This window comes from Bradysia coprophila (assembly GCF_014529535.1).
Source record: "Bradysia coprophila strain Holo2 chromosome IV unlocalized genomic scaffold, BU_Bcop_v1 contig_5, whole genome shotgun sequence".
In the NCBI taxonomy this organism is placed as follows: Eukaryota; Metazoa; Arthropoda; class Insecta; order Diptera; family Sciaridae; genus Bradysia; species Bradysia coprophila.
In genome coordinates this window covers 7,090,529-7,113,820 of record NW_023503374.1, presented here as the reverse complement: position 1 = coordinate 7,113,820, position 23,292 = coordinate 7,090,529, and the positions used below count along the sequence as shown (strand labels likewise).

The following is a 23,292-nucleotide window of genomic DNA, read 5'->3' as shown; positions in this document are numbered from 1 at the left end:
GAATGTTTAGGACCTCAGCTTTACAGCGATACGCATATTTAATAGTTTGGCAGAGCGAAACACACAGTTTTCATCTGTTACGTAGTCACGTGCCTAACTACTAAATATGGGTATCGATGTAAAGCTGAGGTCCTCCACATTCATAATAAGTAATAATTTAATCAAATAATTGCATTAGTGAGGTCACAGCACTCATCAAAGTTCACAGAGGTTATATCGATTTTCAGAAATTTTCTGGAAGTCATATTTTCGGCCGTTTATCATCAAATTTTATGAAGTTAATATTTGCCCCAGGAGTACTTGACCTCAGCTTTCCAACGAACCCATACATGCCCGTGTCCTCGCCACCTTACGAAAATGAAATCCGAACTACGAAACCCCATTTTTCAACTTTTGGCCACTTACAACCAGCCAGGTATGGAAGATCAAAAAAATCTGAGACTGGTTTTGGGGCCTAGACACCAAGGTCTAACCAGGCATATATAAACAAGTCCCGGAATAAATAGAGCCGATTTCGGTCAGTCGAAATTCAAAAGAATCCCTCCCTGACTTTCAGTCTACATGCGTCGAAAACCGTATGTTTAATAATTTATGCACTTCTTTCGACGCCTTCAGCATGTAAAAACCATTTCGAAACTCGGAATAAAAATTAACCATTGCTCTTTCGTTGGTTTATTGATCTCGGCTTAGCCTCGGATCAAGATAATTCACATGAAAATTTGATTTTTCAACATATTATCCTTGTTTTGTTTTACAAAATTTTATTATTTAAAAATGTTTAATGTTTTTTACATGCTTCATACGTCGAAAACCGTACTTGTCATGTTTCAAACACTACTTTCGACGCCGATAGCATCCATTACATAACTCCCCGAGTAAAAATTTAGTTCTCAGTGAGACTGTAAAATGAGCATGATCAACGGTCTCATTTCAGTCTCCTTACGTATTCAGTCTCATTTCATTCTCACTTTTTCTTTTCTTTGATGATTGTTGAACAAATAGTGAACGAGACCGGCCGAGTGGTCTCTTTTTCAATATTTTACGAGACTTTTGAGACCGACCGAGTGGTCTTTCTTGGAATATTTTTCGTTGGACTTTACGAGACTGGCCGAGTGGTCTCGTTTTGAATATTTTACGAGAATGTAAGAGACCGACCGAGTAGTCTTTCTTGGATTATTTTTCGTTGGACTTTACGAGACTGGCCGAGTGGTCTCGTTTTGAATATTTTACGAGAAAGTAAGAGACCGACCGAGTGGTCTTTCTTGGATTATTTTTTGTTGGATTTTACGAGACTGGCCGAGTGGTCTCGTTTTGAATATTTTACGAGAAAGTAAGAGACCGACCGAGTAGTCTTTCTTGGAATATTTTTCGTTGGACTTTACGAGACTAGCCGAGTGGTCTCGTTTTGAATATTTTAGGAGAATGTTAGAGACCGACCGAGTGGTCTTTCTTGGATTATTTTTCGTTGGACTTTACGAGACTGGCCGAGTGGTCTCGTTTTGAATATTTTACGAGAATGTAAGAGACCGACCGAGTAGTCTTTCTTGGATTATTTTTTGTTGGATTTTACGAGACTGGCCGAGTGGTCTCTTTTTGAATATTTTAGGAGAATGTTAGAGACCGACCGAGTGGTCTTTCTTGGAATATTTTTCGTTGGACTTTACGAGACTGCCCGAGTGGTCTCGTTTTGAATACTTTACGAGAATGTCAGAGACCGACCGAGTGGTCTTTCTTGGAATATTTTTCGTTGGACTTTACGAGACTGACCGAGTGGTCTCGTTTTGAATATTTTAGGAGAATGTAAGAGATCGACCGAGTGGTCTTTCTTGGATTATTTTTCGTTGGACTTTACGAGACTGTCCGAGTGGTCTCGTTGTAAGAAAATATTTTTTTAGATGATGAGACCAACTGAGAGGTCTCATTTCAGAAAAATGTTTTTTTGGACTTTAGATACCGTCCGAGAAGTCTCAATGCAAGAAAATATATTTTGTAAATCATGAGACCAACTGAGAGGTCTCATTTCAGAAAAATGTTTTTTTTTTTTACTTTAGATACCGTCCGATCAGTCTCAATGCAAGAAAATATATTTTGTAAATCATGAGACCAACTGAGAGGTCTCATTTCAGAAAAATGTTTTTTTGGAATTTAGATACCGTGAAAGAAGTCTCATTGCAAGAAAATATTTTTTTTAGATGATGAGACCAACTGAGAGGTCTCATTTCAGAAAAATGTTTTTTTGGACTTTAGATACCGTCCGATAAGTCTCAATGAAAGATTTTTTGTAAATCATGAGACCAACTGAGAGGTCTCATTCCAGAACAGGCTAAGAGGGTGATTTTTCTCGTCTTGCAATGAGACTTCTCTCACGGTATCTAAAGTCCAAAAAAAACATTTTTCTGGAATGAGACCTCTCAGTTGGTCTCATCATTTACAAAATATATTTTCTTGCATTGAGACTTCTCGTACGGTATCTAAAGTCCAAAAAAACATTTTTCTGAAATGAGACCTCTCAGTTGGTCTCATCATCTAAAAAAATATTTTCTTGCAATGAGACTTCTCTCACGGTATCTAAAGTCCAAAAAAAACATTTTTCTGGAATGAGACCTCTCAGTTGGTCTCATCATTTACAAAATATATTTTCTTGCATTGAGACTTCTCGTACGGTATCTAAAGTCCAAAAAAACATTTTTCTGAAATGAGACCTCTCAGTTGGTCTCATCATCTAAAAAAATATTTTCTTGCAATGAGACTTCTCTCACGGTATCTAAAGTCCAAAAAAACATTTTTCTGAAATGAGACCTCTCAGTTGGTCTCATCATCTAAAAAAATATTTTCTTGCAATGAGACTTCTCTCACGGTATCTAAAGTCCAAAAAAACATTTTTCTGAAATGAGACCTCTCAGTTGGTCTCATCATCTAAAAAAATATTTTCTTGCAATGAGACTTCTCTCACGGTATCTAAAGTCCAAAAAAACATTTTTCTGAAACCTCTCAGTTGGTCTCATCATCTAAAAGAAATATTTTCTTACAACGAGACCACTCGGCCAGTCTCGTAAAGTCCAACGAAAAATAATCCAAGAAAGACCACTCAGTCGGTCTCTTACATTCTCGTAAAATATTCAAAACGAGACCACTCGGTCAGTCTCGTAAAGTCCAACGAAAAATAATCCAAGAAAGACCACTCGGTCGGTCTCTTACATTCTCGTAAAATATTCAAAACGAGACCACTCGGCCAGTCTCGTAAAGTCCAACGAAAAATATTCCAAGAAAGACCACTCGGTCGGTCTCTTACATTCTCGTAAAATATTCAAAACGAGACCACTCGGCCAGTCTCGTAAAATCCAACGAAAAATAATCCAAGAAAGACCACTCGTTCGGTCTCAAAGTTTTTGTAACAACGGTTCGAAATAAGACCTACACGTAGATATATCCAATTTAGCAACACGCGTAAGGTGGCTGGCAGTCGAATCCCAAAGTTAAGCATCATTCGTCGCGGTTAGTACTTGGAGTGGTGACCGGAAAATACATCACGAAATAAAAAAAAAGGTAAAAAAAAAATCAAATAATACTCAAACTTCTATCATTTCAGCGAATTATAAGAAAAAATGAAAAACTGTGCCATCTGTGAATGCAGGAACAAACTAACAGCTTAAAGACAATGAAATATCTCACACTTGGAAAACAGAAATGAGAGTTCTCAGATGGTCATTAGAAGATGTCAAAAAGAAAGTGAGAGTTCTCAGATGGCCTCAAAAGGATATCGAAAAAAAACTACAAAGAGACTTCTCAAAGAATCTCAGAAAATATCGAAAAGAAAGTGAGAGTTCTCAGATGGCCTTAAAAGGATCTCGAAAAAGAAACTCAAAAGAGACTTCTCAAGGAGTCTCAAAAATATTTTGATAATCTAAAAGAGAGACCCCTCAGTCGGTCTCATAAATATTTTTGAAAAGAGACCACTCAGTCGGTCTCGCAAATTATTTAAAAAAGAGACCACTCGGTCAGTCTCGTAAAATACAGAAGAGAGACCACTCGGTCGGTCTTGCAAAATACAGAAGAAGAGACCACTCAGTCGGTCTCGCAAACTATTTAAAAAAGAGACCACTCGGTCAGTCTCGCAAATACAGAAGAAGAGACCACTCAGTCGGTCTCGCAAAATACAGAAGAAGAGACCACTCAGTCGGTCTCGCAAATTATTTAAAAAAGAGACCACTCGGTCAGTCTCGTAAAATACAGAAGATGAGAACACTCAGTCGGTCTTGTAAAATACAGAAGAAGAGACCACTCGGTCGTTCTCGCAAAATACAGAAGAAGAGACCACTCAGTTGGTCTCGTAAACTATGTAAAAAGAGACCACTCGCTCCGTCTCATACAGTCTATTAAATGATTTAAAACGAGACTTCTCATCGGTTTCGCAATCATCATCATCATCAATTCATCAGTATATGAGAAGAAACCAGTCTCAAACGGTCGAAAAGAGACATCTCACCTCCATACAAAAAAAACGGTCTCAAAAGGGGTCTCACTTTCACTTTTTTTTTTACTCGGGTCGTTTCGTTTTCGTGTTTTTATTGACCTCGGCTACGAGGATCAACAAAATTCACACGTAAAGTCTTTCATCTATTTATCCCTAGTCATATAAATAACTATTTTGCTAACTAGTTAGCAAATGGGTTCTTTTGCGCAAAAGATGTGAGATCGTATGCGTATTTTCTCTCTACGCTGAAACTTTTTATTTATTGATTTATTTAACTTCAGAAGTCTTTGTTGTGAATATAATCACCCTTTGCCCGCAAAAACGACTCGACAAGGTTCTGCATACATGACGTGTTTTATGAACACACCCAATGATATTCATACACACTTTCGTTATCGGTCGTCGTTGTCATATGATTTGACGTTACCGTACGTGATTGGCTTACACCCGGTTTATAGTTACAGCAAGCTCCGAGAACTGACATAATTATGACCTGCATTATTGTGAAGGAAGAAATATTTTCGCAGCACATAAGAGTTCTTTTACTATTTCTGTTCTTTGTTCATGTACAGATCTTTATCATCAGCAGGATTCCAATTTGGAATAATAGCCAAACTGCCTTGTTATCATGCATGATGTTTCTGGTCGCGCCGTTCAGTTTATCAATCCGACTAACAACAGATTATTTGAGGTCGACTTAGATCAACTGAAAAGTATCTTAGAAGTGGATGGTATAAAAGATCGAAATGTTGTGGTCGTTTCTGTAGCGGGAGCAGTGCAATGTGGCAAACGTTTTCTGTTAAATTTCTTCATAAGATATTTGCATGCCCAGGTTAGTAGCGAGGTTAGTAGTCAAAAGTGTTCTTTCAGTCACTTGAGTCATGGAAAAAGAAATTATTAAAAATCCGAGACTTTTGCTTTGTGTATTTACCCGTAGTATAAAAGGCATAATCTGACTGAGTGGATGGAAAACAACGTAACTCAAGGATTCCATTGCGAGAGCGGGCTAGAGCGTAACACCGTTGGGTTTTGGATGTGGTCTGAAATTTTTACGCACGACTACGAGACTACGACTACCGGGTGGCCATAATTTTACTAGACACTGAAGGAATTTTCGACGACAGCACCAGTTGCAAAGCGTCCTCATCCATTTTTACCTTAACCATGATGTTATCGTCAGTTCAGTGTTTCAATGTTATGTACAATATCCAGGCAGACCATTTGCAACATTTCCGATCCGTCACCGAATATGGAACACTCGCATCAAAACGTTTGGCCGGAAAGCCGTTCCAGAAGCTGATATTTTTGGTCAGAGATAGCTCGAACGCATTAGGTTATGGTTACCATGATGGAAGCAGACTAGTCGACGAAATGGTTGCAACAAATGCAACAAATGGTGATCAAACAGCCGATATGTTCGAAATGATCCGACGTATTGCGGAACGTTTCGATAAGATTGGAGTTTTCCTAATGCCACAACCAGGTAAGATTCCCCGTTATCATTGTTTTAAGTATTACATCGGACACCGCATTAACAACGTCCCATGCATGCCTAGGAATGACGGTGACACAAGGTCATGAATTCTCTGGCGCTGTACCTGATCCGGAATTTCAAGATTGTGTGAAGGAATTGTCTCATCATCTTTTTGCGCCGGAGAATTTAATATTTAAACAGATCAACGGCGAAAGAGTACGAGCCGGTGATTTGGTTCAATGCATACAAGCTTACGTACGCGTTTTCAACAGTAACAATTTGCCGGACATGGACGCCCTTCTCAAGGTGAAGTGCATTTTTGTCGCTGTTATTTCATTCCATTTAAACAATAATTTCCCCAACAGGCCACGTTGGAAGTTATAGATTCCATGCTGATCAATGAATGTGTGAAATTCTACCGTCTTGCTATCTGAAGAAAAATCTTCCGAAAACATGGTGGATACAGTCCAGAAATCGTCCTCAGCATGCATAACCATTTCATGGCTAGAGCCACGACAATGGTTAGAAAAATTCTCGCTTTTGTGTGCCCATCCATCTGATTGAATAATTTCAGTTTCAGGAAAAAGCAAAATTAGGAGGTCAGGACAAACTGGTTCAACTTAATGATGGCATTGAAAAGGAATTTCGATTTTTCTATCAAGAAAATCAAATGAAACTCAAATTGTACCCCGTGAAGAAAAAACTATTTGTTGCAAGTGTTCTTGGGGCAATAGTGTGTTCGGTGTTTGGTCCTCTTGGTAGCCTGGCTGGTTATTGCTTGAGTGGCTCTCTAGCACTTTTTTCGTCAACAAATGACCTAGAAGACATTGAAACGAAATACGACAAACAAAAATGATGACGTGATTGCAATGACTCTGTTTGAAAATTTGAGATTTTGTATGTTCGATATGTAATTGTGTAAATGTTTGAAACAATAAAATTATGGAAAAGAGAAACAGCAGCCAGTCTTTCAAGTCAGTAACAACATCAGATGGTTCAAATATAGTTCCAAAATGAAAACTCTGTTAACTGATCTACTAAATGCAAGAGGCTTCGGGTAGTATGCTATGTACTTTAAGGAAACGATGGGGCGCAACAACATTTTTCTTGATAGTTACTAGATCCGAAGATGTTACCAAGACACTGTGAACCATCAAGAGTAACTAATTCTACAGGAAGAAAACCAGTAATTTAAATGGAAAATGAAAAAAAAGTACAAAAAAAAACAGGTGGGCTGAATCTGCCAGGTCAGGTCAGGTCAGCTAACATAAGGTCCAATCAGACTATCTAGAACGATAATCTCGAGCTTATCTCCCTAGGGAGTTTTTACTTATCTCGATATATCTGTTCTCGACAGATAAAATATAGTATGCACCTGTTGCCAGACTGTTATTTTGACGTGTAGGCATTACTGCCCACGCCTTCGGCTCTGGCAATAATGTCCTACACGTCAAAATAACAATCTTGGCAACAGGTTACATGGTTGTGCTTACCCTAGGGTCGAAAGTGGCTTATTACACACCTAGGGAAAACAAGAAATTTGGTATGGTTTAGGTTTCAAAAGCATGTAAATTCCATTACAAAACTCGGTATAAAAGTTAAAAAGTCTCGTTATAGTGTGTTTATTGACCTCGGCGGGCATTCAAATTCAACTTTTCTCATCTTGATTGTTCTATTTTTGTCAAAAACGGACATTTATTCAAGGCACTTCAAGCATGAGCAATACTCTCAATAGAGCACTTAAAGTCGACAGTGTATCATATAAATTTTGGCACTGTAAAAAAATTTGGCAGGCTACAGCTGTCACTCGAAACACTTTTTCTTGAAGTGCGTTGATTTGATCAAAGAATTTTGCAATGGTGAAAGAGAATGTAGAAAATAGGGTGCCCTCATCGAGCTCACTTAAATGAACTGGTTTATTCCTAGTAAACTGGACAAATTTTGACATATCAAGACTTGTTGAATAACTTTCTATTTTCTCTCTTTTATCGCTCTTTAATAAAGTTCAGTGAACAGTGTTCACTATTTGTAGTTCAAGTAATCGTTTGAATAACATTTGTTATTTATTTCTTCCGCGTGCAACTCTTTTTTTATTCTCGAATGCAAGTCTTTTGCAACTCATTTTGAGCGTGCAACTCCGATGCAACTCTTTTTTTTCGCGTGCAACTCCGATGCAACTCTTTTTTTTCGCGTGCAACTCATTTGCAACTCTTTTAAGTGGTTTGCCCCTCTGAATCAACGCACTTCAATCAAAAGTACTTCGAATGACAGCTTCCAAATATAGTTCCATTTTGTATGAAAAATGTGTCCAGATTTTTTTACAGTGCCAAAATTTGTTTGATACACTGTCCAGTTTCAGTACTCTATTTAGAGTATGTCCCGTTTCAGTATTCTATTTAGATGAAATTCCACTCATGCTTGGAAGACTATTTCAGTGTATCGAAACTATTTGTACATGAAGTTAGAAAGACAGCTCATTAGTCTTGGTCCTGGGTAAAAGCTTGCTTTCGAAGCTAAATAAAATGTAAAAGTAGAGTTGAATGATTCCAAGTCTGGATTTTGTTCCCTAATTCCCTGCAATCACGACTTCATTACATTCCATGATTCCGTATATTTTCGACAAAATTTATGAACGGCCCCATACTGATATTCTCATACATATCGCCTGATCGGAATTTACCGTACGGGATTGGTGTACACGTACACACGATTTAGATATGACAGTCAGTTTGCTGTTTCGATATGTGCAATTAACATTGCATAGTCTGTCAAAAGTTTTATAAAACATGCCGGAAGCCATTATTGTTAGGGAAGAATTAGTTTTACAAAAAACGCGTGCTGTTGTTCAATTCATCTTAATTGCTAATTTACACATTCTGATCATAACCTATAGTTTGACTCCATTTTTGATGAATGGGAACCAACAGATTATTTTAAGATGGATATGGTTCCTGATGTCGGTGTTCAACCTACTGCTCGTTTATACCAAAGAAACTTTTTTGTCGTAGACTTGGATCAACTGAAAAGTATCTTAGCGGTGGACGGTATAAAAGATCGCAATGTTGCGGTCGTTTCGATAGCGGGATCAGTGCGATGTGGCAAACGGTTGCTGTTAAATTTTTTTCTAAGATATTTGTACGCACAGGTTAGAAGTCGACAAAATGTTCTTTCAATCGACGAAAACTGAAAATATTCAATTCCGAAACTTTTGCTTTTCGTATCCGCAGTACAAAAGACATGATATGACTGAGTGGATGGGAAACACCGTACCTGAAGGATACGATTGGCAGAACGAACGAAAACGTAAAATCGTTGAAATCTGGATGTGGTCCGAAATTTTTACGCACGACTACGAGAATGGTGACCAAGTGGCCATCATTTTACTGGGAACGCAAGGAATCTTTGACGATCGGACCGGCCTGAGATCGTCCTCATCCATTTTCAACTTAACCATGATGCTATCGTCAGTTCAGTGTTTCAATATAATGCAAAATATCCGAAAAGATCACTTGCGACATCTGCGACTTGTCACCGAATATGGAACCTTCGTTTCGAAACGTTTAGCCGGAAAGGCGTTCCAGAAGCTGATATTTTTGGTAAGAGATTGGCCAAACTCATGTGAAACGGGCTATGGTTACCATGACCAAAGGTTTGTTGACCAAATGTTGGCAACAAATTTTAATCGAACCGTTGATATGTTCGAAATGAGACGACACCTTGCGGAAAGCTTTGATAAAATTGGATTATTCTTTATGCCTCATCCAGGTAAGACTTCCCGTTGTCATTGTGTTCAGTATTGAATTGTAACCGTATTGACGCCGTTAAATTCATACACCTAGGAATGGCCGTGTTGCAAAAGAATATAATGCGTTGTAAACTACGGGATATTAATTCGGAATTTTTGGACTATGCAGCGGAACTGTCTCATCAACTGTTTGCACCGGAGAATCTAACAATGAAACTGATTAACGGCGAAAAAGTGCGAGCTGGTGACTTTGTAGAGTACTTCCAATCATACGTTGGAGTTTTCAAAGGTATCAATTTGCCGGAAATGGACACTCTTTACAAGGTCAATTGCAATTTTCTCTCTCTCTGATTTCTTTCTTTATTTAAATGAGACTGTCAACAACAGGCCACGGCAGAAGTAATGGATTCCACCCTGGTCAGTAAATGTTTGAGATTCTACATTGCAGCTATGGGCAAGGAGGCCGCCGTTAAAAATCCTTACTGTGCTGCAGTTTTTCGCGACATCCATAAACTTTTCAGGATCAGAGCAACGAAAATGGTTCGAAAAATTCTCTATTTCAAGTTCGTCATTTCACTTTATGGAATTATATTAGTTTCAGAAAAATGCAAAATTGGGATTTGGTGACAAATTGGCTCGACTTGAGAATGCGATAGAAAAGGAATTTCTATGTTTCAAGCGAGAAAATGAAAAGAAGATCAAAATGAAAGTGGTGAAGAGGACCATTTTTATAGCTGTAGTCACTGGTGGAATAATATGTTCGGTGTTTGGTCATCTCGGTACTCTCATTGGCAGTTGGTTGGGTGGATTTCTAGCACTTCACTCGTTGGACAAAGACGACAAAAGCGAGACGGAAGACGACAAGCAAAAACAAAGATGACGCGGTTACAAAAACAATTCGTTGCCGTGGATTGCTCGTTGTATTGTTTTTGTAAATTTTTTATTATTTTTATGTTGGATAACCAGTCATCATTGACCTCAGTTTTTAATTGTAAGTTTCTGCCAAGTAAAAATTTTAATTTTTACATTTGTACGTGTCACAGCATCCGATAATCTACTTAAAAAAATTAAATTATAAGAAAACAAGCCGGTAGTCTTTTAAGTCGGATTGATTGCGACGGCATTGCGGACTTACTAGATCAGATTAGACCTAAGTCTTGATTTCCACTTACGAGAAAAGCATTCCGTTTTCTCTCCGTTTACACTTTAAACATCAGAAAAGAGTAGTGGTTTAGCTAAACGGAGACAAAACGGAGTGGTTTTTTGTAAGTGGAAATCAAGCCTAAGAATCGTTTTACAATTATTTTATGATATGAACGACATGTAGCATTTATTTTTGATTGCTGCAGCAAATGATGTGTGGGCAGTCTAGAGATTTTTTCAAGTTGAAGCGAAGAGTGTTGACCGTTGTTCAAATTTAAGAAACTTGCGAGGGGACCGCACTGAATTCGCAACTATTTTGTAACTCTAATTCCTAGTGCAACTCTTTTTCCTCGTGCAAATCTTTTTGCGTGCAACCCTTTCTGCAACTCTTTTTATAAAATGCAACTCTTTTTCATCTTTTTCATGGACCGAAAATCGGTCACGGTTGGTTTGAAACGAGATTAAATAGGGAACGCCGACCACCAATAATTTTTTTTCATATTTTATTAATCAGTGATGGACAAGAACATCACACAGGAAAAAATCAAACCGATCGGCTGGGCCGTTTCTGAGAACCAGCAGCTGTGTCGTCCACGGCCTGTAGAGTAGCGGTTAGTTGTGACTTATATTGGGATCGGTAGCAGGACTAATTCTAAGACTTTTTATTAAAAAAAATCACCTTGGAACATCTGGTTGGGCAGCTGTAGCCCCAAGTAGTCGAAAAATCACGATTTTCAATCGACGATATCTTCGAAAGAAAGCAACCGTGGAAGTTTCGTATTGTTGATATGGATAGAGGGTTACAAGCCCTATCCACCACTAGTAACTGATTTTTTAGATGTTGTCTATAATGGCCCATTTTCGACCATCTTTTTTTGCTACCATCGGCGAACTTTGAACACTGCTGGAACGCTTCCAACGTACTTTTTTTAATCAAAATATGTACAGTTGCTTAGCCCTAAGCTTAAGCTTTGTAACAATACCAAGCATGATACTCATCGGTCGCGACGCGTACCGTTTTTGTTAGATTTTTTGTAGCGAAGTCGCTCTACGACGAAATTTACGAACGAATCTTAAATTTCGAAATTGTAACACAGCTACTTCGTGTCCTTTGTTCTTGAATGATTTTTTCGTGTTAATAGACAACAGGTGAGCGTCGAAGAAGTCAAATATGACTGATTTTGGTGTAGGTGTCACTATTGGGCTTATGAGGGAATTCTGATTTCTTCCATGGATTTCTTGGAGTGGATCAGATGGTAAAACAGCTGAAACAAACTTAAACACAAATTTACAAAGCATTATCTGTACAGTGGATGTCAGTTAAATTCAGACATGCATTTCCTGCAACACAGGTTCCTATCCTTTTTTGTACGGGTAAAATAGTTACACTCACCAGCTTAAAAATAGCTCAAGCAAATTCATGTCTAAATTTCACTGACGTCATATGTGTTTAAAAAAGTGGAAAGAAATATTCTTTATTAAAAGCGAAAAAAAGGCTGCGAAGTAACCAGTAAAAACCAGTAAAAACCAGTAAAAACATAGCTAACGCCGACCCGTACGAAACACCTATTCGTATCAAAAGCCTTTAATGTGAAACTCTTCATTTCTCTTACTTCATTTTCTTCTCTGCTGAAAAACTATTCTCCCTTTAAAATCACTTACATTATCCACTCTTTGCCTTGTTATCATATACAACTAAATTGCCGGAGGCAATATAGACAGCCCCGTACGAAGACAAATTTCATAAATTCCTATTTAAACAGCTATATACCGCTATATTTAACTATATTTCACTATAAATAAACATTTCACAGATAAATATATGCTATTATATAGCTCTATATGCCTGTATATAGCTCAATATAGCTGTATATAGGTATATATAGATGTCCGTATATGGAATCCCTGAAACCCCACACACATAACAAATTATTTCCATGTTAACAGAAACTCTCTAAGTACCATTTTCCCCAAGATACTTCAATTTTACTAAAATCCAATATGGCCGCCGGCAGCCATTTTGTTAGGAGACCGGAAATAGTACCGACGCTTTACATTCGTTAATATCTTTCAAACAAAAAAAAAATCATGAAATTCGGTCAAACTTTACTCGAGATATTGTCAAAATACACCACGTTCACTGTACTTCCGAGTAGCCAGATAAGAGCTCACTCTAAGAGACCTAGCTCACGCTCCGGAGAACATAATTTCATAAAAAAAAAAATTCCCTGATTGGTACGGTCCATACCTATCTAATAAAGCTAAAACAGACGAAATATGTTCAAATGTGGCCGACCTACAAGCAAAAACTGCTTGCCGCCCTGTGCCTGTTCCACACCAAGGGGTCTAACTCACGAGTCGGTCATCCGATTTCCATAAACTTTTTTTTTTGTCGATCGGTATTGTAAATACCTTTTATTTGACGTATCACTTACAAGTTTAACGTTTAAATGTCCGGAGATATCTTCGAAAAACCGTAAAGCTATTATTGGGCCACAGCTCGGGAGGGGTCGATCCAAAATCACTCATCTTCGAACTTAGCCTGTCTTTTGACATTACCAAACGGGAAAAAAAAAGAATTTTCAAAATCGGATGCGTTTTACTCAAGTTATCGTGCAGACAGACAGACGGACATTTTTTTTTTCGCGGATTTGGCATCTCTGGACAACCACAATAGGTTTCCCCTTACTCAGGGAGTCCAATTCGACGTGTTACAAACGTATGCGTAAACCTATAAGACCCCAGTACTTCGTACGGGTCTAAAAACGATCTTTTCAAAAAACAAATATTTACAATAAATAAAAATCATCAATTCTATTACGTCCCAAGGTCCCTAAAATGCAACTAGAATTTCTTCGTTGAATCGCAATGGAAACCTTCTGTAGCAGGTAGTCCATAGAGCGCGGTTCCCCAGAAGCCTTTTGCATTAATGATCAAAATTTCTTTATAAATGTCTTTGTCTCAGGACCCATGCTACCTAGTGATTCAAAAGCAATAGGTGTGAATAAATAATTATCTTTTAAACAAATGTAATGATTGTGCTTAGATCTTTCGGCATTATCAGCAATCGAACCAGCTTTTTTGGATGACTGATTAACATAAGAAGGGGCTAGGGTATCTATAATGGTTACATCCCACAAAATAGGTCTACCGTGACTCCATGGAATTAGAGTCATACCATCCGGTCTTTTCCCGTCATCTCTAGAAATTCCCGGAGGCTGTACTAAATTCGGAAACCCTGCAGAAGAAAATGCATGAGAAAAGATTTTGTTAACTTCATCATGTCCAGGAATGCATCCTCCGCTTTTATTGCAAGATAAACCATGTAAGCCATACTTCTTAACGTTTTTATCACAAATACATTTATGTTCTTCGCATAATTGACAACCTAGTCGAAGACCAACAGCAATTCGTGCAGAATTGTTATCTAATAATAAGCCTAACTGACTCGATGGAACTACTTGTAGCCACTTTGAAGATTCTTTAGTAGATGACGCAAGCAGTCGAGCACGAGCAGTTGGCTCACTAGAATCAAACATTTCCGAAAATTTACTTTTGATCCTCGGTAAAAAAGTGAAGACTGTAGCCTCTCCAATTTAAGCTTAGTATATTCCGACTAGACACTCAGTATACCTTAAGAAATTTTCAAATTTTAATAGCATTTGTACTGCGTCCATGAGACCGATTGCATCTAACTTTCATTTTTGCTAGAGCATAACTGTGGAAATATTTCCACTCGATTAAATAATAATGACCAACAAGTAATAATTGTTTCAGTACCTTTCAGTGCATTTTCGAATAAGAGAACTGTGTTATTGAAAACTATATCCTGCAGTAACAACCTATTATCGCCAACCGAAACAAAATAGAAAACGTGGAATAATAATAATTATTGAAAGCAATTTCTATGGCAATTGGGCAATAAAATGGAATTTTGAACGTTAGTTTCGTTATCGCCAGGTAAAACAAATGAAATTATTTACGTAAACAGAGACTTCATTGCTGCTCCATGGTGTGTAGTATTTTCCTGCACAGTATTCACATGTTCCGCACATAAACCACCCACATTCACACCAAAAACAATATCAGACACAGTCATTCCGGGCGCGCCTTTAAAATGTGTTCAAACAATCGGGTCATTCAGCAAATTCAATAAACAGACAATAAAATAACAATTTATCGTTTGAACAAGAATTTCAAATTTGAAATTCAAATTGATAAATGATTTTTCCGACCATATTCTGGATACCAGAAAACCAGCTAACGAACGAATATAGTATAAGCATAACATGTGTGCAAAACTGCAATGCAATGTATACAATACAATGGACCCATCAGTGAGGGTTTTTTTTTCCATCCGAGTTCGTTAGCCGTGCATAGAAAACTTTGTTTGTCTATTTAGGAGAGCGAAAAGTGTTTATATTGGTTAAAACGTGGAAAAATAAATTAAGGGATGAGTACTGTTCTGAATGAAGTGGTGTACTTGTTCAATATGTGATTATATCATATTCATAATAAATTATGCTTTTTTTCCTTACTGAGAGAGGGGTGGCAGGTTCATCATAATACATATACGAGTTATATTTTAATGGTACATTCTCGCTCGGCTATGCGTATATAATATGCACTGTTTCACTGTTTGGCTTTTTATAGTAGAAGATATCCTTTGGTATAATGTTAAATGTTTTCAGTTTCAACTCACATATGGTGAGGTTTTTCGTTTTTTTTTTAATTCGAAAGTTATGTTAATCTGGATGATTGAGAGGGTTTTCATGTAATTATTGTTATATAGTGAACGGATGTTACGATTTTTTATGTTGACATGTAATACTGACAAATAAAAAAAAACTGTGCCATTGAATAGATACGACTAATAACCGATATGATGCGTCCAAATGATTTTTCTGACTTTAACTACATAATAGATTTTTGTGACGAAACGTGACACATGTCTGAGTTTATGTCAGAAAAATGGCAAATCAGTTCAATAATTAATATTCTGAATGCATTAACAACGGACATTTGATATAAAGTTTATCAAATCAAAAAAGAGTCAGTTCCACCAAAAATAATTTCGAAATTTATCAACTTATCATTCAGACAGATAAATCAATTAACTTACATTTATATCACTGTCTCTGGTACGAGATCTCTTATTAAACGGTCCAGTGATTGATATCTCAATTTCGCTGGTTCCACTGCGTTCTCATTTTTACAAAATGTCAGAAAACACTCTTTTCATCGACTTAAGTCCTCCGTACTTTACTCATACATCAAAAGCATAGCCTTTCATGGTTTCAACTTTACTTGTTACTTGTTACTCTATTAAGCCAAAAACTTATTTTACAAAAAATTTACTCATATGTGAATCAATCGTTAGCTTTAAAGATTTTACAGCAAACGAACACGAACTTCATCTTAGAAAGTGTGCATGAAGGGGATTGGAACAAAAAAGATTTCATGGTAAGTCTAGAACATTTCGAAAATTTATTAAATCATGTGGACGGTGGACCCAACACAAAACGCTTGGTAGCGTGTGTTTTTCTCAATCTTTATAAAGGCCAACACAGGTTTCCTATTATCATGACAGCATTGAAAACAATATCGCTTTAAATGTTTTGGTGACAAGTGTATAGGTATTATTTTCTTTCTCTGCTTGTTGGGTTTTTTTAGCTTTTACCTTTCCTGATCTGAGAGGTTTATGGCATTTCTCCCTCAATCTGTATCATGAATTCAAAATTAAACTTTGAACAGATCTCTGCTAAAGATTCGAACTAAGTTGAAGAGCTTATTTTGCTAAATCCGTTAGCCTGAACCCTGGAGTAAGTAGATTTAATTGTATGAAAATTTGAGCAGAGCTGTAGAGTCCTAATTAAAGTGAATTTCACATTGATTAGTTCTTACTATCAAAACAGTCACTACGATCATAATGTATCTTTTAATTCAATAAGTATAACTCTTTTGCATTTTCGCTTCTCAACATCCACATTAGTGCGAGAAAAAACATAAAAGTAAGTGGCATTGAAAAAAGATGGTGTCGGTTTTCATCCTTTACTCGATCGACACGCAGACGTTCCAACTGCACGAAATGAGTCATGTAACCTGAAATGATCAAATTAGAATCCACACTATTAGGAAATGAAATTTCTAGAGAATTACATTTTTACATTCTTACCTTGTGGATCAGGCGAACAGGCTCTCGTCGGTGTGTTTGTAACGGGTGGTTGATTTAGTGGTTGTTGAATAACGGGTTGTTGAATTACCGGTTGTTGAACTATCAGTGGCTGATTAACTTGTGCCTGAACTACTGCTGGCTGATTAGCAGGTGCCTGATTCACATCTCCATCTGAGAGAATATATAAAAAAAATAATTGACACAGTAACAAAAAACAAATGTTCAACGAATTGTTGTCACAATATTTTAGGTTATGATAACTCCTTAATCTGACGAATTCCAATGACTTCGAAAGAGTGGAGTTACACTTTTTAAAATTCTTCAGAACATTTCAAACTTCAAGCAAATAAACGTAAAAGACCTACCTGCTATTACATATGATAGTAGCCTTCCCATTAATTCTTGCTTGGTGCCAGTTGTAACTAGCTTTCTTTTAGCCAGCTCGTCCTTCAATTTCTTTAGAGTCCACGTTTTAGCGTCCATGATGGGCAGGAAATGAATGATAAAGAATATAAGTACAAAGTACAATGTTTGCTCATCGGAGCTTTGATAGCAAAATGTAAGTTAAATTTAATGAAGTAAAAGATCTTGTATCAACATCTTGAAATAAATTAGATAAATGGAAGTAATAGATTTGGTGAGCACTAACGCTATACTTATGCTACGAAATGTTCAAGATTGAATACCGAATTATGAATTACAATAGCTTTTAAATTTGTTAAATGCATTACGACCTTTTAAGATACCGGTAAACGAGTAAACATAATAATAAAAGCGAACAAATAGAAAATCATACATCAATTTCCGAAAAAGATTTTATCTCATTCCTCAACGGACTCATTTTCCAGTTATATTTTACTTACATGAATATTTTGCTGATAAATAAAAATCATAAATAATTTACCAAAAAAAAAAAATTCTTTCCTTAAGCACACGTAATGCTAAACAATATTTGTTTATTCATTTTTTATTCCTTCGTACAATATTCTTGCCGAGATGCTTTTTGGTAACAACAAAACATATAATTCACAAATAATACACCTCCCCCAAAAACCCATCCTGTTTCGCAGTCTATGTCTGGGGTGACATTATTTTTTATTCAAAACTTTCAATACATTCCATTTCCTTTATCTTTTAGTTAAGAAAATATAAACGTGCTGCCGTGAGACGTATTTCGTGCATTTTTTTTAACATTGTTATATCATGATGGCATAACTTTGTATAAATATAAAGAAAATAAATAAACAGTTTAGTTAAAAACATAAATTTAAATACTTTGAAAAGTCTTTTATGGTTTAATGTTGTTTACGTTGGAAACGGTTGAACATTTTAATAACAAAAAAAATTGCAGATAAAGCTTTCGTTGAATGGGTAATCTTTAGTAGATGTTACGAGTAAAAAGAAAATATTTGTTCGCAAAGAGATTATGTCGATTAGGGACGTATTAAAAATGAATCAATGGAGTCATTTAGATGTAATGCACAGATTCAACGTAGGTGTCTAATTCGAAACTAAACGAATTTTCTTCAAGCTCAATTTATTTTCCTAATTCTGAAAACAAACGAGACATTGTCCTAGTTTTAGTTTTGGTCCTAATAGTTTTCTAGAAATTTTCGTAACTGTCACATAAAGTTAAAAAAATTTCTATCCAAAATCGAAATTATTGCATCTCTCAATGAAAACTAGGACAAAACACGTTTTCAATGTCTCGTGTGTTTCAAGCATAAGTCATCTGTTATCAACAATGACTAGACAAATAAACGACACATGAATGACTTGTGTGATCTTATAGCAAAAGTTATAATTTAACAAATTAAGTAAAAGATTTGAAGAGTTGAAAATTGGAACGGTTCAGGGATATTTTCCATGGTTATCAAGGACGATGTCGAGTGATTTTTTTAAATTTTATATTACATGTTACAGACGGCAAGCATATGACCTGACCAGTATTACTATCGGGTCTATTACTTCCATGCAGGGCCTATTTTCGATAATTTAAATTCTCGAAATTATCGAAAAATTCTCTAAATTTTACAAAAATTATCGAAATTCTTAAATTTATTTTTGGAGAATTTTGATAATTTTTCGATAATTTCAAGAATTTTTTGATAATTTGGAGAATTTAAATTATCGAAAATAGGCCCTGCTTTCATCGATCAAAGTAGTTTTAATCCTTTGTTTTCAAATCTTGTACTTCATTTTTTTTAACATGCATCACAGTGACCTTGAATTTTTTTTTATTTGAAAATGTTTTTGCTGGTTTATGGTAGAGGACTAATTAAAACCGCTTGTACGAGGGGTTTTTGAGATACAGAATTTTTTCATGCAATTTGGGACCCCCGTGAAATTAACCAATGGATAGTACTTTAAATAAAATAAAAATGACAAACAAAACGATGAAAGACTACTACGCCTTCCGCCGTATTCACTCTAGATACGACTCTGAACTCATTCACGATATAAATAGTATTCAAATCAGATATTTATGAGTAAAAAATAAAATTCATAAAACAAACAAACCAAAACAATTTCTTTTATCACCAAAAGTCAATTCATTTTGATGCACAATAAAATTCAGTATAATGCTCGATTAAAACGCCCATTTCTTTATTGCGTCAATATTTTCATTCATTCAGCGTATTCAATTGATTGACTCTTTTGAAGTTGATATTGGCTAATCAAGTGAAAAATTATTTAGGGCGCCAACAACGAATAACACTTCATCGGCTGAGTGTATTGTATTGGTTTGTTAGAATCTTTTTGTTTTTAATGTTTTCCACTTTAAATTTATTAATGATCAAATACTATTGAACGTGCTACCCCAATTATTCACCAAAAAATTAACTTTTAGTCATACCGTTTGTTTTATGTTTGTAGAAAACATAATCTCACATTTACATATGATCCATTCCAGCGGAACCAGATGTGTTTAGAATGAGATTATTTTACACAACGCGGTGTCCATCTAGGACGTTATACATTACAACTTCAACGTGCCAAATTTTATTTTATTATTTTTTGCTTTACCCATACATCCCTCCCCGCGAAGATAAACAAATTCTTCAACAGATTCATAATGTGAGCTTCTAGACGAAGACGTTACAGCGACATAATATTCTTATTTCTGTGGTATCGGGTTTGCATGGAATGACTCCAATATTTTCATCATCATAAATAGTAAAGGACATTAGTATTCAGCATTCAAACAGTTGACTAATATGATGCATTACTTACCTATCAAATCTACAATGTTTTGCTTATGCTATTGTCTGTAATCATGAGTATTCTACACAATAAAAATAAGAATGTAAGGGAGCACAGAGATCAAGTCTGCCGAATAAATAATTTATCATCAATTTCAATTTACCCGCAAAATGAGCCGAAATAAGAAGAAGAAAAAATCAAATAATTCACTGCACCACCTGGCTACATTCTTGTTATTACTTGTATACCTTTGATGTGTGTTATAGCTACACACAGTCCTTCTTTTACATCATATATGAATACATATCTCACTGTACCGAGAAGAAGAAAACAAAAAAAAAGTTTCATTGAAACCGAAACGTTGCCCACAATTTTCAACCTCAATTTTCTTGGTATGTTTGTTTTGGTTCAACTAAGGAGTGAATAATGCAATATACAGTAACTTATGATAAATATAAACCAAGTCCCTAATGAATTTCCATATAGGAGTGAACTGAAAAAAAAACATAAGAAAAGAAAATGTTATAAAGCCGACATAATTCAGGAATAAGTTGTCGGAAAAAATTCCAGTGGTTTGGGTGTAAGAAGATGAAATATTTACCGAGTTGCTCCTTTTCCACATTATATTGCGGATAGACAACAGCATTAATTACGCTATTCATTCGTCAGCTGGTATATCATCGTAAACTTTTTTTTCCATTTAATCAAAAATTTTACCGTCTCCTGGGGTAGTCATAAATTATTTCACATGGCAAACTAAAACCCAACAAATTAACTCTTTTCCATATAATCCCACAATGTCCTACTAATAACCGCAACTAATATAAAATGACCACGGCCAAAGCTTGTGACATATCGCACCACCACCAGATAGTAGATCAAAAAGATTTAGGTCACGCAGGTATACAACACAGCTGGGTAGATTTATAACGTTGAATGGAAAACCGAAACCAAATGACCCTTAATTGTAAAAGATTAGTCAATGATACACACTTAATTTGGGAAAGAGAGCATCAGTAATCCTATTATAAACCATTACCACACAAACAGTGTCGAGGGAATCGTAAATCCGTCACATGTTGTTGCTATAAACTATGCGGAAAAGGACGAAATATCGAATACCCATAGTGCCTTTTAATTTTACCGTATATGTACGCATACGGTGGACAATGAAGTTTTCCCGATTAATTTACGAAAAAGGATAGATGGAAATTCTTGATTTATATTCGGTAGTTTAGTAAAATGCACGGGAACGTTTTCTTGACTTTTATGAAGGCAAAAAACTCATTGGAATTATACAATTCTGTATACAGCTACTTCTCGTCCTCACACACCACTAACATTAAAATCTACTAACCTGACGACTATTCTTCCTGGAAGATAACATCACCCAACATTATTTTCAGACATAATGTCATTATTTCACACCCTTTCGTCAGAAAATATTGCGTGGCGTTATTGCTAAGTGGTTTGAATAAATTATATCGCTTTCTCGCGTTTTCTCGATATAAAACACCTTTTCAAGCATTCCGAGTGCATAGCTGGGAAATTTAAATAATTGAACGCGGAGTGGTTTCGAAAATAATCTGCTTTTAATTACATCTAAAAATGATGATGCGACGAGTTTTATGGTTTATATGCCGATCTAAATTACCTCAATGGTGTAATAAAACACTATACAAAAAACAGGAAAATTTATTTATGAAATTTTACCGAAAGTTCATTATGTCATTAACATGCTAATTAATTAGATTCTTGGATGAGCTATCTAATTCCATAAAGAATTCGGGTTCATGCTCACATGCTCTTTGCATTTTCGTATAATACTGTTTGTTGTTCATTTGCATATTCGTCAAATCATAAAATGATAATAGCAACATAAAATAACAATTTCTGAAAGGTTAACGATATAGATTATTCACACCCAGTTCGTCAACGCTTTTGAGGTGGGGTAAGTGAATAGAAGGTAGTCCTATAATTCATTCATTATCTATCTATACTATCGTATTTAGCTGACTAATTGTTATGTCGCTGATGGTTGCAATATATTGACTCTTCGTATAATTCGTAAAATTTTAGTATAGAAACACAATCAGCAAGAGACGTAGGTCGTAGGCGAGTAGCTAGTAGACCGTCTTATTAATTAGAACTCTTCACTTCATACTGCTTAACTGATGAAAGAACCAGCACACACTAAACTGGTTTTATATACATGTTCAAGAAAATGAAGTAAAAGATTTGAAATCAATCTCATGAAAAAACTTAAACCAAATGTTGATATGCTGGTCGTCTGTGAAAGGTTAATCGGATTGGAAAGTTAAACACAAATAATGGCAACGATGTTTGCGAGGAAAATATAACTTTATTACAGAGCGAAGTTTGTGACCAGACTGGTTTGGTTAATTTTGAAAATAGAAAGAGCAGTAAACTCTAGCTGTTACAATAACCTCTCTAGCAACCTAACTACATTTATTAGGGTAGTAAAAATGCAACGTAGCCTCTGTAAGATTAGAAATTAGTCAACAGTGTATGATTCTACAAACAAAGTAATAAAGTGGTATTTTGACAGCGTCGAAACGAAGTTTGTTTGCTAGAGAGGGTATTGGCTGTTATCATTCCACAGGGTACACTTAAATAATAACTTTCATTTTTAAATAATTGCGGAGTTCAGTTTAGTTAATTTCAGTTCGACCGTATCTTTTACTTCATTAACTTTTAGGGTCTATGAGAATCAGCAACTCAACTTAACTTAAAGATGTAAAAAAATGAAAAGGTAAATGGTTGCAAAGTTCATCTCAAGTTTAGCTATTTGCCTACTCTCATTTCAACAGAGATTGCTAATTTGAGTTTTTAGCTTAGCATTTCCTGGACCCTAATCAAGACATTGTCTCGGACATTGTGGCATTTTGAAAATAAAAGACCACATCACCATTGCTGTTGACGAATCTATTTACAGAACATGAAGAGACTAGCCTCCGACTGGACTCAATTGTATGCGATAAAAAAGAACTTAAATCTTTGAATAGGACAGAAGTCACAAAAAACATGTTTACCCATTTCAGTTGAATGGCATCCCT

At 35.9% G+C, this 23,292-nt stretch overlaps 2 protein-coding genes and 1 long non-coding RNA gene across 4 annotated transcripts; 2 read left to right on the top strand and 1 right to left on the bottom strand.

The window, feature by feature from the left end:
- Window positions 1-371: 371 nt before the first annotated feature.
- LOC119071984 lies at window positions 372-19,463 on the bottom strand. The gene is made up of 3 exons (XR_005086760.1): window positions 19,453-19,463; window positions 4,352-4,357; window positions 372-545 (listed from the first exon to the last, which is right to left on the bottom strand). It is a non-coding gene; the product is annotated as an uncharacterized LOC119071984 (long non-coding RNA).
- Window positions 5,083-10,776, top strand: LOC119071916 (atlastin-like). Of its 2 annotated transcripts, none has more exons than XM_037177038.1 (5): window positions 5,083-5,306; window positions 9,176-9,713; window positions 9,788-10,017; window positions 10,081-10,233; window positions 10,289-10,776. In XM_037177038.1, exons 1-5 carry the CDS (start codon window positions 5,103-5,105, stop codon window positions 10,571-10,573), a joined length of 1,410 nt encoding a protein of 469 aa, XP_037032933.1. In that variant the 5' UTR covers window positions 5,083-5,102; the 3' UTR covers window positions 10,574-10,776. The 2 variants fall into 2 exon arrangements, with proteins under 2 accessions (XP_037032933.1, XP_037032932.1); XM_037177037.1 differs by lacking the exon at window positions 5,083-5,306 and adding an exon at window positions 8,651-9,093 and having other exon boundaries at window positions 10,289-10,775.
- Window positions 5,230-6,534, top strand: LOC119071957 (atlastin-like). Its single transcript, XM_037177089.1, has 5 exons — window positions 5,230-5,318; window positions 5,412-5,957; window positions 6,031-6,254; window positions 6,314-6,469; window positions 6,523-6,534. Exons 2-4 carry the CDS (start codon window positions 5,639-5,641, stop codon window positions 6,380-6,382), a joined length of 612 nt encoding a protein of 203 aa, XP_037032984.1. The 5' UTR covers window positions 5,230-5,318; window positions 5,412-5,638; the 3' UTR covers window positions 6,383-6,469; window positions 6,523-6,534.
- Window positions 19,464-23,292: the final 3,829 nt, after the last annotated feature.

What these genes read in the sequence shown, in the direction of transcription:
- LOC119071957 (XM_037177089.1), top strand. Translation starts at nt 5,639, where the DNA reads ATGATGTTATCGTCAGTTCAGTGTTTCAATGTTATGTACAATATCCAG. An exon ending in TTTCCTAATGCCACAACCAG is followed by an intron (nt 5,958 to 6,030) that starts GTAAGATTCCCC and finishes ATGCATGCCTAG; the next exon opens with GAATGACGGTGACACAAGGT. An exon ending in ACATGGACGCCCTTCTCAAG is followed by an intron (nt 6,255 to 6,313) that starts GTGAAGTGCATT and finishes TTTCCCCAACAG; the next exon opens with GCCACGTTGGAAGTTATAGA.
- LOC119071916 (XM_037177037.1), top strand. Translation starts at nt 8,887, where the DNA reads ATGGATATGGTTCCTGATGTCGGTGTTCAACCTACTGCTCGTTTATAC. An exon ending in TAAGATATTTGTACGCACAG is followed by an intron (nt 9,094 to 9,175) that starts GTTAGAAGTCGA and finishes TCGTATCCGCAG; the next exon opens with TACAAAAGACATGATATGAC. An exon ending in ATTCTTTATGCCTCATCCAG is followed by an intron (nt 9,714 to 9,787) that starts GTAAGACTTCCC and finishes TCATACACCTAG; the next exon opens with GAATGGCCGTGTTGCAAAAG.